At 42.0% G+C, this 18,025-nt stretch overlaps 1 protein-coding gene across 1 annotated transcript in view; it reads right to left on the minus strand.

The window, feature by feature from the left end:
* ITGA9 (integrin subunit alpha 9) overlaps window positions 1-18,025 on the minus strand; it is a 296,310-nt gene that overhangs the window by 47,775 nt on the left and 230,510 nt on the right. Inside the window, exon 23 of the mRNA XM_054019618.1 lies at window positions 16,907-17,014. Coding sequence (XP_053875593.1) covers window positions 16,907-17,014 — 108 coding nt within the window. The remainder of the gene's footprint in view (window positions 1-16,906; window positions 17,015-18,025) is intronic.

An 18,025-nucleotide genomic window follows, 5' to 3' on the forward strand; every position in this document is an offset into this window, starting at 1 on the left:
ATAAGCTATGTAAGCATGTTATCTTAGCACTTGTTGTACTTGCCAAAAATGTTTAATATTCATAGATAATGAAATATGTTTGAATCAGAAGAGTCTGTTGATTCTGGCAATAAATTAAGAACCTCTGAAACAACAGAAAAGGATAAAAAAATTAACCCTGGAAGAATTCAACCAACACAATAACAGCGATGTTGCTAAAGACAAAGAGGTAATCTAAGAACTCAAACATTGTCCTTAAATAGTGATTAAAAGTTGCAAAGTTAAATTACTATATGGAGATTCTACAGAACACACAATGTATTCTGACAGTAAAATTCTATTGTAGGTTTGTGTACTACTTATTCAGCTAATAGTTAAAGGGCCAAATCTACAGATGGCATAAACTGGCACTGAATTCAATGGAGTTATGCTGATCTACATCAGCTGGCTCAAACTGCAAGCAAATAAACCTTTCTGACCACCAGTCAGAGGGATGAATCCTTAAGCCTCATCCATTCCAACACACATCGCCAAAAGTAATGTGGCCCAATCCTCAGCTTAAGTCAATGGAGCTTCATCAAATTATATTATCTGGCCATTATTTTTATGGTCTAACTATTGAAGTGTGTATTACAGGTTATAAGATTTGAAATAAGAGCCAATGTAGTCTATTATTACAGTCCACTGATATACCTTGCCCCTTCTCCCCGACCCACACAATGAAATGTTCCTGCAGTTTTAGTCACTTTACTGGTTAATAACTGGCTAAACAAATGGATACTGGCAATCAACCTCCTTTAACCATACCACAATCACCCTTCCTTTTGGGGTAAATCCACCCATCTTCTGTTCTAGGGTTCCAGGAAGTGGGAAGAGGAAGAAAGACTGACAGAGGATCCTGTTCATCCTCTGTAAACGTTAGAACTAGATCTGAGCAAAACTTTTCAGGCCATGGGTGGGTGGGTGGGTGTCCCCATCCCCCAATGACTATTAAAGTATTTTATGCAAAGCAGAACAGCTTCAACAGGAAAGACTGAGACCCAATGTGGGAGACCCAGGTTCAAATCCCTTCCCCACATTAGGCAGAGGGAGAACTGAACCCACATCTCTCACATCCCAGGGGAGTGCCCTAACCAATGCGCTACTACTAGAAGGTGGGCATCACCACCTGCTCCTCAAGATGTTTTGTGAATACAACCCTTCATTTCCTCTTATGTCAACAAGTGTCCTGACACTAAATGGGTTGATGAACAAAATGTTTCGTTTGACCCAAAAGTGAAGTTCTGTTGACATTTTTGGTTCATTGAAATTTTTCAGAGGTTCAAGCTGAACCTACTTTTTCTTCCCTGAACTGACAGCAAACCTAAAAACCAGTCATTTGCCCAGCCCTAATTAGAACAGACGCAGCTGGTAGTGCGTAAAACGTGCTAAGAGGTGGGCCTTGCTATCACATTGGTCTTGTGGGTTAAGAAGCAAGTCCAGCCATCCCCAGCTAACTAATGGGCATGTTACTGTCAAGCAGCAAGTGCTTGCTTGGGACACGTTCGCTCCTGCTCAGAGAGGCAATTAAGTGCACACCTGGACTTCTGTTCCCTCAACCCACTTTGAGGAATCCTGTAGCAGCTGAGGCACTGGGCAGCTTTTCTGCTGCCTCTCACTGCTCTGGCCAGGGCAGGATTTGGCCCTGACATTTGCTTGCAAATACTAAGCAGCCACCCACAGAAGTATTTAATCCAAGAACTGGCGCCACATGTCTAGTTGAGTAAGAATAGCAAAAATATTCAGATTTAAAGTTCGTGACTCTCACAAGAGAAAGGTTCCCTACTGAGACAGAGGGCACCGTTACATAAACAGAGAGAAGAAACAGCAGGCATTAGTCTGATTTATTTTTAATGCCCACATGAAGTTTAGGCCTGCAACTGAGCAATGCCATACATGGCAACCAAAAGGACAGTTTACACCTAACATTCACATGCTGTATATATACACACACGAGTCTTTAGCCGCTGAAATCCAGGAGGAAAGCACTGACATTTACGTTCTTCCTTCCTCTTATGTACTGTAAGAAGCCCAATCACAATATCATGTTGAACAAAGTTTAAGGTATATTTCTTTTAGCGAGCTTCTTCTAGAACCTGCAAGCTAGGAGCTGACCCTTCTTTGATATCCTCCCCTTCATCCCAGCTCCTACCCAACTCGAATCAATCCCTTTCCTAGATGACATAAAAGCCCATGGTGTTTTTTAAACCTGCTGTGTTAATGTTATTACTTGGATGGTGATCAGCAAAAGGCTCTGAAAATAAAGCAGAAAATTTGGTTTCCTTATAGTGTCTGAAAAGGTCACTTCTAGGGCATATTCAGAACTCTCAATCTGCCAGGGTTTAGAGCACCTCACAATGTTTCCAAGCACCACCGGGCAACTTTTAGCAATGCTGTGAAAGGAGAGATCAATATCTGATAAACTGGAGGAACTTTGCAAGAACCAAGAGAGTCTCTATTGTATAGCTTTCCTGATTTCAGAGCAGCTGAACCAAATGTTGCTGAGTTATATTTAAACAGGTGTTTGGTTTTCCCTGAAAGACCTAGAAAACTACCAATAGCATTTTCATGCAACAAAGAGATGAGACAGGCCTCCATAGTAAGGACTCTATTTAGGCTACAGGACAGAGGGTGAGACCCTGTAGTTCTCCCCTGGCTCTCTAGCTTTCGGACAAATGGCATAGTCTATGGTGCCTACTATCACCATACAGAGTTTCTTTATGTCCTGGCTTGGACTCAGTATTCATGGAATTAATAACTCACTACGCTATCTTTCTGCCTAGATTAAACAAAAAACTGATCCTTCTTAACCTGCAATGTTTTTAAATTCTTATTTCTTGCTGTCAGAAAGAGAGAGAGAGAACCCCCTAAAACTTCTACCTTATACGTCAGGATTGTTCAACACTACCTGATAATGGTTTCATTTTATGGACTCAGGAATATTCTCACAAGGTTGGATTTCAACAGTTAGGACAGCCATCTAACATGACCCTCTTGTTCCTATTCAGGCATAGGCCTTTAACCCTATCCAGCCAAACAAGGAGGAACTTTATTTATACAATCACAATCATCTTATGATCCACTTCCCTACTTTTAGTTGCAGAACGTACATCCGTCCCAAATCTCGTCAAACTAGATGCTACTATAGCAAATTATTTACAAACAAAAGGCTGACTCATAAATCAAAACTTACAGGAAACTTTTATGTTAAAATAATTAATCATTCATTTCAAGTTTTCTTCCCTACTATTTTTGGCATGTTAAAGCTCCACCAATGGGAGAATGGGGAAAAGGATATTATTCTCACACTCCCTGAAACAAACAAAAAATGCTGACTCTGTCCTCCTGTGATTCAGTAGTTCTTCAGGGGTGAATTCCCTGGCCAGGAAGCTTACAAAAAGTCTATTGTACGTTCTTCACCAGACCTCAATAAAACTCCTGATTGCCATGATATATTCACAGCCTTCTGTTTCCTTCATGCATCCGAGAAAGGCTGGTGCATAGATCTATCTCAATTGATAAGACTTCTTGCTTCCTTCTGAGTGAAATCTAAATCCACACATAGGAAGAAGCAAATCAGCTCCCTTTACCAAGGCTCTGGGATTCCATATATTTCTACAGCCATGAAGGTGCCGTTCTCTCCAGAGAGAAAACGGCCACAGTGTAACTGACCCAAGGTGTTAATCCGAATACCAAACTACCTCAATATCTTCAGGTCATGAGTAAAGTCTGTTGAAAAAATTGTAGTGATTGACAAATGTCACTTCTTTTTCTGTCTATAAACTGACCAATAGCAGTTTGAAGGTTTGTTGTGAATATTCAATACTCACAATTTGAACTTTGGTGATGTGTTTTGATTGAATACATAGGTCCCGTTCCTTGCTTGGATAAGCATGACTCACAGTAATCAGTCTTTTTGGTGTAAGTACTTATATTTATAAATTCAAAATGTATTTTCCACTCAAAAATTCTTTAGCCAATATTCACTTAAAATGTGCTGCCTCCACGAATATTCTGTCAGCACTCTCATTCACTAGAGTGTTTGGACAAAATGAACAACAAGAGTAGAAAATGCATTCAAAGGGATTTCATTTAAAAATTAAAACTAATAGTCATGGAGAACTTTTTAAAGCAAACATCCATCTCCACTCTCTAATGAAAGCACTACCGAGCACTGTATGCAAGAGTTGTTTTCTGCATCAGTACATGCAAATCTGACCAACATTGTATGGTGGTAAACAACTATTCAGATTCTCCCAGTAAACCAAAATGTCAAGAAATATTTCTGGACAAATGCACCATGAAACCAGCAATAGTTCTACCTGAGTTAAATCAATATTTTCATCCTATGAACAGACTATCTAAACTCCCTCATAGATTTCCACCACGATTTCAACAACCACCACCCAGCCATCAAATTCTCTGTACAACTCTCCCACACCAGCATCAACTTCCTAGACACCACAATCAGCTTTACAATGGAACCTTACAGACAACTATCTGCAAGAAACCCATGAATCACCACATCTACCTTCACAGATCCAGTAATCACCTCAAACACTCCAAGAAATCTGTTATCTACATCCAGGCAATCAGATATCACAGAAGATGCTCCAAGGCAAAAGTTCAGAATACACATTTTAGCACACTTAAAACTGCCTTCACCAAACAAGGGCACTCCACCAGAGAAGTAGATCTCATCAGGGAATGGGCCACCCAAATACCCTGAGAGAACCTGCTTCAATACTGACACATGCGTCTGCTCCTCATGCTGATGGTAGGAACACACTCCTAGGAGATCTTTGAGAGTTACCTTTGGGATCCTCCTCCCTAGCACATAAGGGCCAGGCTCAGAGGAAGACATAATATGCCTGTCTTGTGGGATGACTATAAAAACAGCATACACTCACAGAACCCCTCCTGGCCAGTCTAGAACAGGCTATACGGGGCAGGCATGCTATACTCCTCCACTAGATTAAAGGGTACCGAGGCAAAGGGAGATTCAAAAGATGATGTGGGGTGGCTCCAGAAAGGAAAAGATTTCCAACTGCCTTCTGTCTCCAAAAAAGTTAAATTAAATTAGGCAAGAGGGTCAACAAACTATTGTCCAATATACTCCCTTGAGTGAATAACCTCTTCCATTATGGACATAGACCCCTGTGATTTCGAGGAACCAGAGAGGAAGGACAAATGCCAAACATGTGTGCATGTGCAGCAGTCATTGCAATAAGCTAGCTGCTGAAGAGATGATCAGCGCAATGGACCAAATTAATCCTTGGGTGTAACTCTGGAATTTCCATATACAAATCTCATCTCAATGGTGGCCAGTAGCTTCAGAGTAAATAGCTGTCATGATGACAATGAGCTACCCAGAGTATTATCAGTGACATTTATGTCCTGGCATTCTCTCGCTGTGTGCATATAGTCAGAGCCAAGTCTTGAAACTTTGAAGAAAAGAAACTAAACAAATCTTCAATTGGTTGCCAACAAACAAGAGGTTTTCTGCCTGGGGATCATATGAGAGAGTTCTGTTACTCTATGAAGGTGTGGTGTCCAGTAACATATCCTAACAGTCTATTCATATTCCTAATGCAGCTTTCAGATATGCACAACCACTTTAACTTAAGATGCTCTAATATTCTCCTATCACTTGAGATTTTGAACATCTGCAGTGAGGTTGCCAAACCTTAGATCCTTGACACAGAATGGGAGCGAGTCCAAGATCAACACCAGAGACCATGACTATGTTTAAGTTTCTAGAATTCTAAAATTTCTTTTCACAGGGTAAATGAAAAAAAGTCTGAACCTGCTTTGGACTCTTCATAGGATGAGTGAATAAATTTAACTCCTCCCTTTTGAGTGTTCTGGGCCTTGCCTGACTTATGCCTTGATAAATGCAAGGAAACAAGCAATATACTGTACAAAAAGGGATTTTAAAAAGTAACCTGGCATCAACCAGCAAAGACGTGTGACCCTGGGATTTATTCCACCTGAGTTTTTGTGTTTCACTTTTCTCATGAAGAGAGTAATGCTGAAATGAACATTTTTGTTGCTAAATTAATATGCTATCTTGGAATACAATATCTGTTTGTTTCCCTTTGGCTATTTATTAATTTCTTCCCCAATTAATTTGTTCTATTTTTTTAAACCCTAAATACATCCATTTTCTTCTAATGGTATGATACAGATTTCACCTAATCACAGAACACCAAAAACTTCTGTGAAATGAAGTTGCAACCATGGGGAAACTCCTCAAAGGTTTTTTGTAATTTTGTTCTTTTAATCAGTATGGGCTTTTTATCTGTTCCTGTTGAAGGGCAAAGGGAACTGCATATCAGAAAGGAATAAGGAACTCGAGAGGAAGAACAATCTTGCAGTTAAACCACTGGACCAAGACTCAGGAGAACTGGGTTCGGTTCATTTGGGTAAATCATTTAATCTCTCTGTATCTCAGTTCCTTATTTGCATACTGGGGATCACAGTCATTTCTTTTTCTCACCCTTTGTCTTGTCTATTTAGATTACAAGCTCTTTGGGCAGGGACTGTCTCTTACTATATGCATGTTTAACACCTAGCTGGGCCTCAATCTGAGTAATAACAATAATAGTACTTTTCATAGTCATAATTTTAATCCAGCCAAACAGGCTCTTTAAATACATGATTTTGTTGGCCTGCATGTTGCTCATAACAGTTAGCTCTTCCCAGAAATCCAAAAACATACATACAGCTCACTCCAGTTTAAAACAATTCTGCTTTGATTCTAGGAATCACTTGAATGGAGACTGAAAAATCTGGCAATCCTACAAAGCATGGTCCCTCTGGATGAAGGTTCTGCCTGCACCAGATTTGGCTTCCAGTTTAAACAGACAAACTCATTTTCCAACTGTTAGTCTCTTGACTTTCGTAAGCATACATACTTTCCCTAAAAATAAAATAAATATGAAACGAGCAATGTGATCCAACTCCATAGAGCCGCCTGATCAGAGTAATCCAGGACTGTTAATTTAACAACAGCTTCAGGAAATCCCATGGTTAATTTGGTACAGATGCCCATGTGACCATCCATACAGATGAAGGCTTGTTGGTTGACAAGTCAAACTAGCTCTCTGTTCCACTCCTACAAATTTGTTGGAAGCTCTTTATTACTTCATTTAAAACCAAAAGACACACGTTTATTAAGCAATTTTTCTTTTGTAGGAAAGTATGTAAGCTAGTGGCTAGAGCTGAGGCCTGGGAGTCAAAATTCCAGAGTTCTGTTAACTCTAACCCTAATCTGCATGATTTGGGACAAGCTATTCTCTATCTGGGTGTAGCCACCTGTATGATACATACACACTCTCGCAGGGGAGTTGAGACACTTAATGTTTGTAAGTTATTTTGAGATCTTTGAAACCCAGGTGCTACATAAGTACAAAGTATTATTAAATATGTTTTCTATTTATCTACCTTAGGGTTGATACTACCATCCATCACTGTAGTATCTGAGCACCTTCCACACAAAGTCAATAGCAAGAATAATGTCCCCAATGGACTTCATGGGAATCTTTGGCACGTCTCCCTTTTTGGGGTAAAAACTCTGCTCAGTTAGAATTCAAGGCTTTGATATTTTACATTTAGTATCATTCTAATTTTGGTTTTGGCTTTATTGTTTAGGTTGATTTATTTCAGGCTGATTGATTGGGGTTTTAGGAGTAGGAATATTGTGAGTTCCATTCTAGTGGTGGTAAAGCCTTTTGGAAGAGGAAGGTTTTTCAGAATTTCCTAAAGCTGGACAGACTCTGGAATTGTCTTATTGTATTCATCTTAGTCTTTTTGTGCAGTCAGGCAATACAATACAAGATGCATAAATGTTTGCCTAAAATGAATTCTCCTGCAACCCATTCATTAGTGAATCTCTGTCTAGGGTTATATAGTAGTCTCAAACAAACTATGCAAAAGTCTATTTGTTCTATCAGCAATAATCCTCCAGCTTGGTGACCACATAGGAGAGCAGACACAGTTTCCTAACAAACATTTGACTTCTGCACAAATGCTTCTTCACTGTGCGGAAGACTTGGCTTATGACCTTTGGACAACCTTTTGTTATGGTAACTGGAAATCAAGATATATTTAGCACAGTCTGGTGTGGGGAAATTAACATCTCTAAAATGGACAGACTAGTTATGATGACCAACCGATCTGCCTCTTCAAGAAACACAAGAACAGTATCAGAGGGGTAGCCGTGTTAGTCTGGATCTGTAAAAAGCAACAGAGAGTCCTGTGGCACCTTTAAGACTAACTAGGGTTACCATATGTCCGGGTTTCCCCAGACATGTCCGGCTTTTGGGTCTTTAAATAGCCGTCCGGGGGGAATTTGTAAATTTGTCTGGGATTTTCCCCGGACGGCTATTTAAAAATCCAAAAGCGGCTGACAGGGCAGCCGCGCCGGCAGAAAGCAGTACTGGGAGAAGCATGGAGCGGCCGCGAGAGGTGGGTGCGGGCGACCTGGCTCCCCCGGTCTGGGGCTCCCCCTCGCCAGCCGGGGGCGCGGGCTCCTCCTCTGCAGCACTGCCCGCCGCGGGCTGTGGCTCTCCCGGGGCTCTGCCCTGCACTCGCCCAGCACCCCCGGGGCTGCTCCTGCCTCCCTGGACTGTCCCCAGATCCCCTCTCCCGGAGGGCTGGGGTCCTGCTGCGGCTTCCCGCCTCCAGCAGCTCCCTGCCGGGCCTGTTCAGCCTCGGCCCCCACTGGGTCCTGCCCTGCCTCATGCAACCCGCCCCTACCGTGCAGCGGCCCAGCCCGGGGGGACTGAGGGAGCCGCAGCAAAGCCTCGCCCGGAGCTGGTGCAGGAGACGAGCCTGGCTCTCAGCCCAGGCTCCGGCATCAGCCTGCAGCCGGGAGCGGAGCGACCCCCCGCCGGCTCTGCTCAGCCCAGCCCCACTCTTAAAGTGACAGGGACCCCACCGCGGCTTGGCCCGGCCTGGGGCACGTGGGAGTTTCACCTCACCCCCCCGCCTGGGGGGCCTGGCAAAGGGGGTTCTCGGCACCATAGCAGCGCAGAGGGGAGGCCAGCGATGCACCTTACTCTCTCCTGCACTGCCAGCCACGGTCTTGCCTCCTTTCCCCAGCTCTATGAGGCACTGTACACCTCAGAGCAGCAAATGGTAGCAGCTTCTGCTGTCTCCAAGCAGTCTAGCCCTGAGCGTTTATTTCCGCAGCAGTGAGTTTTCGGTTTGGTGCATTCACTCTCGATCTCCCTGGTAAAGTGTAACAAAGGCCCTTGGCATTCACTTTCTCAGTGTTTCTGGGAATACCCTTTTCAGTTTCATAGATTGATCTGGGATCTTTCTTTTGCTGTTTCCGGAGAGAACTGTTGACAGCAGGGAGATATGTCCCTGACTAGAGGGCAGGAAGCAAATTTGACTAGACCAGTTGTGACTTCCTTTTTATTTGTTACTATAAAATGTATTACACAAATAGATTGCTAATGAACTTCCACCTTTAGGTTTCTGGAAAACAACTCAGTCTAATACTTGGAAGATGTAGGGACCTTTGGTCTTAAAAAATGAAACATCAGACTCATTAATTTGGGGGAAGTGCAGTGGTCCATTTACGAAATTTCTTAAAAACATGATGCAAAAAATCCTCCTGAGACTGTATTTTAATGCTGATATCCCAATAGCCTTACTATAGAAATAGAAAGTAAAACAAAGACATTCTTGATCCAGGTCAATTAGAGCAGTGGTTGTCAATGTTTCCAGACTACTGTACCTCCTTCAGGAGGCTGATTTGTCTCGAGTACCCTTCACTTAAAACTACTTGCTTACAAAATCAGACATAAAAATACAGGTATCACAGCACAGTATTACTGAAAAATTGCTTATTTTCTCATTTTTGCCATATAAATTATCAAATAAATCACGACTCCCAGATTGAGAAACACTGGTATAGTATATAGAGCAGTATAAACAAGTCACTGTCTACGATGATGGTTGCATATGCTTCAATAATTAGTTTGGCAAGGCCTATATTAAAGTTACACACATTTTTACACAATATCAGGCAAGCCAGCTTGGATCTCTCACAATTCATGTCTCTGTACTAATTGTGCTCTGCATCATTTCACAAAAAAGTTATTTAACTGAGCTTGAAATTTGTCATTATACTGAGATTTCTAAAAATACCCTTCTAGAAAAACTTCCATTTGGCTTCCCAGTAAAGAAAAGGACTTTATATAGCTTGTTTGTTTGAACTTTGAGGCCCATACAGTCCCTGAAATGACACTGCCTTGGTTAGTGTTGTGCCCCATTTCTCACAGTGCTCATGATGGGTTGGATTGTCACAGCCCAGCTCAGCCACACAAGGGAGTAAATATTATCTTTTCCAAGTAGACCCCGCTGATATGGGGATGCCCTTTAAAAGAAGGCCCCCACGACAGGTATGGACAGGGGAGTCCCTCCAGTGGAGGGAGAGGTGAGTGTCAGAGGTAGGGTTACCATACGTCCGGATTTTTCCGAACATGTCCGGCTTTTTGGTCCTCAAAATCCCCGTCCGGGAGGAATTTCCAAAAAGCCGAACATGTCCGGGAAAATAGGGAGGCATGGTAAGGGGACCGCCTCCTCCCCGGGCTCCAACTTTCCCGGCTCCCGCCTCTCTCCACCGCGGTGGGGGCCGAAGCAACTTCCCCAGCACAGCAGCAGCCGGGGGGCAGGAGGGAGGAGGGGGAATGTGGGGTACTCAGGGCGGGGGGTGGAGTTGAGGTGGGGAATGGGTGGAGTTGGGGCGGGGTCAGGGAAGGGGCGGGGGTCCCGTGGAGTGTCCTCTTTTTGCACTACTGAAATATGGTAACCCTAAGACTAACAGATGTATTGGAGCATAAGCTTTCGTGGGTGAATGCCCACTTCCTCGGATGCATCCAACGAAGTGGGCATTCACCCACAAAAGCTTATGCTCCAATACATCTGTTAGTCTTAAAGGTGCAACAGGACTCTCTGTTGCTAAGAACAGTATGTAATGCAGGCTCCTTTCCTTCCCCTCTGCTTATTGCTGTATTTGCTTCTCCAAACTGTAATTAACCCGCTGATGAGGAAGGAAGCACTTACCAGCACTTCCTTGCTGGATGGGAGGGGAAAAGAGGACAATGGAGGGGGTCAAGGATAAACAAGTAGTGTTATTTGGGAGGTAAAAGGCAAAGAGCTGCAGCAAGCATTCTAGCCTTTGGTATCTGAGATCATTACTGCATTGCTGGGAAATAAAATATTTTAGAAGAGTTTCTGCAATAAAGCAAAAAGCTCAGAGCAACAGACAGGAGAAACATGCTATCTGTTTTAAAGGGAGTGAGATAATCTTGTCTACAAATGCCTCCAGTAGACACAAACAGTTCTAATGGGCTGTATCCAACTCTCTTCGTATTATTTTTGTGATTGAATTATGGAAGAAGAACCCAATCCACACAATATAGAACGATTGGCTCATGGCACAATATAGAACAGTGGTCTCCAAAGTGGGGTGCACGCAAGGGGATCCTTCGGGGGTGCGCGGCAGGAGGAGCACCACCGGAGCAGCGCCACTCCCCTCCTCCCCCCTTCGACAGTTTGGACAGGGGTCTAAGCGGCTTTTTTTTTTTGCTTCGAGAGTTTGGCCGGGAGCAGGGGGTGCGTGCTCAAAAATTTTTTACTAACGGGGTGCGCAATCAAAAAAGTTTGGAGACCATGGATATAGATTATGTTGTACTCTATATGCATACTGAACACAAATGTGCATTATAGTTACTCTGTGTGCTTGCATCCATAAACTGCAATGCTGTAGTGTACATTAAATGGGTCAAATCAACTTTGACAGGCAGGCACAAGTATTAAATGGGTTTCAGAAAAATTTGTTATGCCATCAAAACTTAAGATGCCGATGAAATGAATTTTAAGAGTAAATCCTGGCAATTAACCACCGATTATTCACATTGTTTATGCAACTTTATAAACATTCTTATTATAATCGCAATTTCATCCATTTTGAAAGGTCTGATCATGTTGACTTTAGGGTGACCAGACATCCCGATAAAATTGGGACCGTCCTGATTTTGAGCTGTTTGTTCTGCGTCCTGACCGATCTCTGGTCGGGATGCAATTTTTGTCCCAATATTTTGTGCTGGCTTTTTTCTTTTTTTTTCCCTCTTGGCCGGCAACACTCGCGGGCCCCCCCCCCCCCCCCAGTGTCCCGATATTTTCTTCATCTCATCTGGTCACCCTAGTTGACTTCTAAGAATGTGAAAGCAAAAGAATAATTTTCAGGTAACTTTGCTATGCATTGTTCTGAAAGGGACACTATTCCTCTGCACAACTGCATCAGCTGATGTTTGTGCTACGGGAAGTACAGACTGATCAGAAACATGGGAATCATTAGTAAATGTGCTTACAAAAGTCTTTTTGCAAAGTGGCTACTTCTGACCCATTTTCCAGAGTTCATTCCAGTCTGCTGCTTTTGGATATAATTTGTTTTTTAAAAGGATGTTTGTTCTGTACTATGATGCCTCAAAAGTTCAATGGCTTAATTTCCCCTTTTCAGTCAATAAAACCTCGGCAAGGAGGTAGCGTGGTCTTGTGCTTAAGGCACTGGACACAGACTTAGGAGACAGATTCAATGCCCAGTTCTGACACACACTTCCACACACCTCAGGCAAATCACTTAATCTCTCTGTGCTTCAACTCCTCATCTGTAAAACACTTCCCTACCTCCCCGAGAGTTTGTGAGGATAAATTCATTAATGCTTATGAGAAGCTCAAATACTACATGGGGGCCCTAATACCATAATCTTCATAGACAGATAGATAGAGAATAGCAGTATCAGTGAAAACATGCCACACAATCCCACAAGAGGACATTGCTAGACAGCGGGGGAAAGTGAGTGTTAGTGTTAAACAAGTGCCTACATTTCCAACACATCACGGGGCCTAATCCTAAGAAACCTACGTTTGGAACTTTGTTCTAAAAGGCTTTCATGACCTTACCATCTGCCCTGGCACCCATAACTCAGTCCCTTATAGATTCATAGATTCTAGGACTGGAAGGGACCTCGAGAGGTCATCAAGTCCAGTCCCCTGCCCACATGGCAGGACCAAATACTGTCTAGACCATCCCAGATAGACATTTATCTAACCTACTCTTAAATATCTCCAGAGATGGAGATTCCACAACCTCCCTAGGCAATTTATTCCAGTGTTTAACCACCCTGACAGTTAGGAACTTTTTCCTAATGTCCAACCTAGACCTCCCTTGCTGCAGTTTAAACCCATTGCTTCTGGTTCTATCCTTAGAGGCTAAGGTGAACAAGTTTTCTCCCTCCTCCTTATGACACCCTTTTAAATACCTGAAAACTGCTATCATGTCCCCTCTCAGTCTTCTCTTTTCCAAACTAAACAATCCCAATTCTTTCAGCCTTCCTTCATAGGTCATGTTCTCAAGACCTTTAATCATTCTTGTTGCTCTTCTCTGGACCCTTTCCAATTTCTCCACATCTTTTTTAAAGTGCCCAGAACTGGACACAATACTCCACCTGAGGCCTAAGCAGAGCAGAGTAGAGCGGAAGAATGACTTCTTGTGTCTTGCTCACAACACACCTGTTAATACATCCCAGAATCATGTTTGCTTTTTTTGCAACAGCATCACACTGTTGACTCATATTTAGCTTGTGGTCCACTATAACCCCTAGATCCCTTTCTGCCGTACTCCTTCCTAGACAGTCTCTTCCCATTCTGTATGTGTGAAACTGATTTTTCCTTCCTAAGTGGAGCACTTTGCATTTGTCTGTTTAACTCAGACCATTTCTCCAATTTGTCCAGATCATTTTGAATTATGACCCTGTCCTCCAAAGCAGTTGCAATCCCTCCCAGTTTGGTATCATCCGCAAACTTAATAAGCGTACTTTCTATGCCAATATCTAAGTCATTGATGAAGATATTGAACAGAGCCGGTCCCAAAACAGACCCCTGCGGTACCCCACTCGTTATGCCTTTCCAGCAAGATTGGGAACCATTAATAACAACTCTCTGAGTACGGTTATCCAGCCAGTTATGCACCCACCTTATAGTAGCCCCATCTAAATTGTATTTGCCTAGTTTATCGATAAGAATATCATGCGAGACTGTATCAAATGCCTTACTAAAGTCTAAGTATACCACATCCACCGCTTCACCCTTATCCACAAGGCTCGTTATCCTATCAAAGAAAGCTATCAGATTGGTTTGACATGATTTCTTCTTCACAAATCCATGCTGGCTGTTCCCTATCACCTTATCATCTTCCAAGTGTTTGCAGATGATTTCCTTAATTACTTGCTCCATTATCTTACCTGGCACAGAAGTTAAACTAACTGGTCTGTAGTTTCCTGGGTTGTTTTTATTTCCCTTTTTATAGATGGGCACTATATTTACCCTTTTCCAGTCTTCTGGAATCTCTCCCGTCTCCCATGATTTTCCAAAGATAATAGCTAGAGGCTCAGATACTTCCTCTATTAGCTCCTTGAGTATTCTAGGATGCATTTCATCAGGCCCTGGTGACTTGCAGGCATCTAACTTTTCTAAGTGATTTTTAACTTGTTCTTTTTTTATTTTATCTGCTAAACCTACCCCCTTCCCATTAGCATTCACTATGTTAGGCATTCCTTCAGACTTCTCGGTGAAGACCGAAACAAAGAAGTCATTAAGCATCTCTGCCATTTCCAAGTTTCCGGTTACTGTTTCTCCCTCTTCACTAAGCAGTGGGCCTACCCTGTCTTTGGTCTTCCTCTTGCTTCTAATGTATTGATAAAAAGTCTTCTTGTTTCCCTTTATTCCCGTAGCTAGTTTGGGCTCATTTTGTGCCTTTGCCTTTCTAATCTTGCCCCTGCATTCCTGTATTGTTTGCCTATACTCATCCTTTGTAATCTGTCCTAGTTTCCATTTTTTATATGACTCCTTTTTATTTTTTAGATCGTGCAAGATCTCGTGGTTAAGCCAAGGTGGTCTTTTGCCACATTTTCTATCTTTCCTAACCAGCGGAATAGCTTGCTTTTGGGCCCTTAATAGTGTCCCTTTGAAAAACTGCCAACTCTCCTCAGTTGTTTTTCCCCTCAGTCTTGATTCCCATGGGACCATACCTATCAGCTCTCTGAGCTTACCAAAATCTGCCTTCCTGAAATCCATTGTCTCTATTTTGCTGTTCTCCCTTCTACCCTTCCTTAGAATTGCAAACTCTATGATTTCATGATCACTTTCACCCAGGCTGCCTTCTACTTTCAAATTCTCAACGAGTTCCATCCTATTTGTTAAAATCAAGTCTAGAACAGCTTCCCCCCTAGTAGCTTTTTCAACCTTCTGAAATAAAAAGTTGTCTGCAATGCAGTCCAAGAATTTGTTGGATAGTCTGTGCCCTACTGTGTTATTTTCCCAACATATATCCGGATAGTTGAAGTCCCCCATCACCACCAAATCTTGAGCTTTGGATGATTTTGTTAGTTGCTTAAAAAAAGCCTCATCCACCTCTTCCACCTGGTTAGGTGGCCTGTAATAGACTCCTAGCATGACATCACCCTTGTTTTTTACCCCTTTTAGCCTAACCCAGAGACTCTCAACACTTCCGTCTCCTATGTCCATCTCTACCTCAGTCCAAGTGTGTACATTTTTAATATATAAGGCAACACCTCCTCCCTTTTTCCCCTGTCTATCCTTCCTGAGCAAGCTGTACCCATCCACACCAACATTCCAATCATGTGTATTATCCCACCAAGTTTCAGTGATGCCAACAATGTCATAGTTGTATTTATTTATTAGCACTTCCAGTTCTTCCTGCTTATTCCCCATACTTCTCGCATTTGTATCTACACCTTGGGGAGCAAGTATTAAAGTTTATGGGCATAAACCTGTAAATGCCAAAAGACAAATGCCACATTGCGTAGAGTGAGCAACGCGACACTGAGGCTGGACTGTCTTCTGCATTTTAAACTAGGCTGAACAAAGCATTAAAAAGGCCTGGGAGGTAAAAAATCCTGCAAGGGCTGGAGGATGGGCTCAATCTGAGCAACTCTGGCAGGTAACATGATGCTGGTTCTTCCCTCCCTGTTTCTAGATGCTTCTACAAATATCTAAACTCTTCCAGGCAAAAAGCCTGGGGAAGGGACACAAGCAAAGCAGCAATGCAAGGTGGGCTTTTCCACCTGCTATTGTTTTGCACCAGCCACAGACTGATTGGCATGAACAGGGATGTCGGATATGTGCAAAACAAGAGGTAATTGGATATACATTTGCATGGTTCCAGTGACAAAAACACCTGCATTTGGGGCGTGGAACAGCTGCAGCTACTTTTCCAGCCAAAAGGCTAGAAAAGCAGCCACAAATGCAGCCTCCCGACTTACCTGTGAGTTGGGGTGTTGGGTTGTACCTTTTCTGCACAGTTTCCCACACACATCCAATTACTATGAATTTGTAAAGGGGAGGAGTGAATCAGCTCCCTAGCCAACTCTTCCTTTCAATATCTCATCAATACAAAACATATTTTAACATATTAACCCAAACTTAAAAAAAAACCCAAACCCCAAAAGTGAATCCTATGTCAGAACACCTGCATGGGATGGTTTTCTTGGTGGTAGACACAGAATTTTTTTTTTTAATCGTTAGGCTACTAAAATTTGTAAGCAACCAGTCAAAAACCCTGTTTGTGTTAATGATGAGGTATAATATGATATAAATGTTATATTCAGTTTTAAGTTTCCAATTGAAAGGTGATTGTACAGAAAACTGATGTAAATGTACATGGATTGGCTTTATATCAGACTCCACCAGAGAGCAAACTATTTAATCAGAATACAGTTAACGTTGGATCTTACTTAAGTGAGAAAAACGGAGAGTTTCACCACTTGAGGAAACATTACAAAGTACTCACCATCATCTGCTGAATGTGAAAAGTTTCAGCCCCACTGGCAGAGAGGCGGTTAGGAAACAAAATGTCAACAAAAGATTCGGGGAGTGTGCTTGGTCCAGTGTTGTAAACCTTGAAGTGTGAAAATACGTATAAATACAGGTACATGTATAAAAGATCATGAATATGAAATTATTGCAGTACTGTAATTCTCTTCATTGACATTACACAGTTACTCAGAGTGAACATGGATTACAGTTATATTTCCAAATTTCACTCATGTCCCTAATTTTTTCAGTCTCCACTAAGAACTGTTATATAAAAGCATGGGATACAGCAGCAGGGGTTAGTTTAATTTTTGCGTTTTTGACATTTAGTATTTTCACCCACAGTGTGTACTATACAGTGAACAGCATTGACACAATGGCAAGTAATTAAAAAGCCAGTTACCAACATAAATTACACGTGGCTTTTGTCCATTCTGTGGACACATGGTCAATGACTACATTTTGAATGCTTCAATAATGTTGTCCAGAAGAATGAAAAGAGCATTGCTTTTCCTACCAGTGTTGTTCTTTTCCATTATGGTAACCATTGCATTATATTTTGTGTGTGTTTTTCTTAAAGCGCACAAACCAAAATGGAATGATGAACATGACTACTGGAATTCTGGGTTTATTGACTGTGTTGATAGGAAATGCACTTGAGCAACCTTAATTCAGTTCAAGATTTGGGGGGTTTCAACAGAACAAGATTTTTCTTGGAAACACGTTGACTTTTCATTGTAAAACCAAAGAGTTTCCAGCCCCAAACTGAAAAGTGTCAGGCGTAAAATGCAAAACGTTTTTCCTCCCCCAAAAAATTCAAAGATATCCATGAAAAAAATCAGTTTTTAAAATATTTTGTTTACATTTTTCATAGGGAGGGAAGAAACATTTTCTGACCATTGCTAATACATACACATATATAAATGTTTATATAATCCAAATATTAAACAATCCAATTAAAAACGTTCAGCTATGTTGAGATTTCTTTGTCTAAATATATAGTGAGCCACACCAGCATTGTTGTGAGTCCAAGGGACTATAAATATTAAAATATCAAGTCTTCTTTCTTGAGGCATTGTATATATTTTGAGGAATG

Source organism: Malaclemys terrapin, chromosome 2 (assembly GCF_027887155.1).
Source record: "Malaclemys terrapin pileata isolate rMalTer1 chromosome 2, rMalTer1.hap1, whole genome shotgun sequence".
In the NCBI taxonomy this organism is placed as follows: Eukaryota; Metazoa; Chordata; order Testudines; family Emydidae; genus Malaclemys; species Malaclemys terrapin.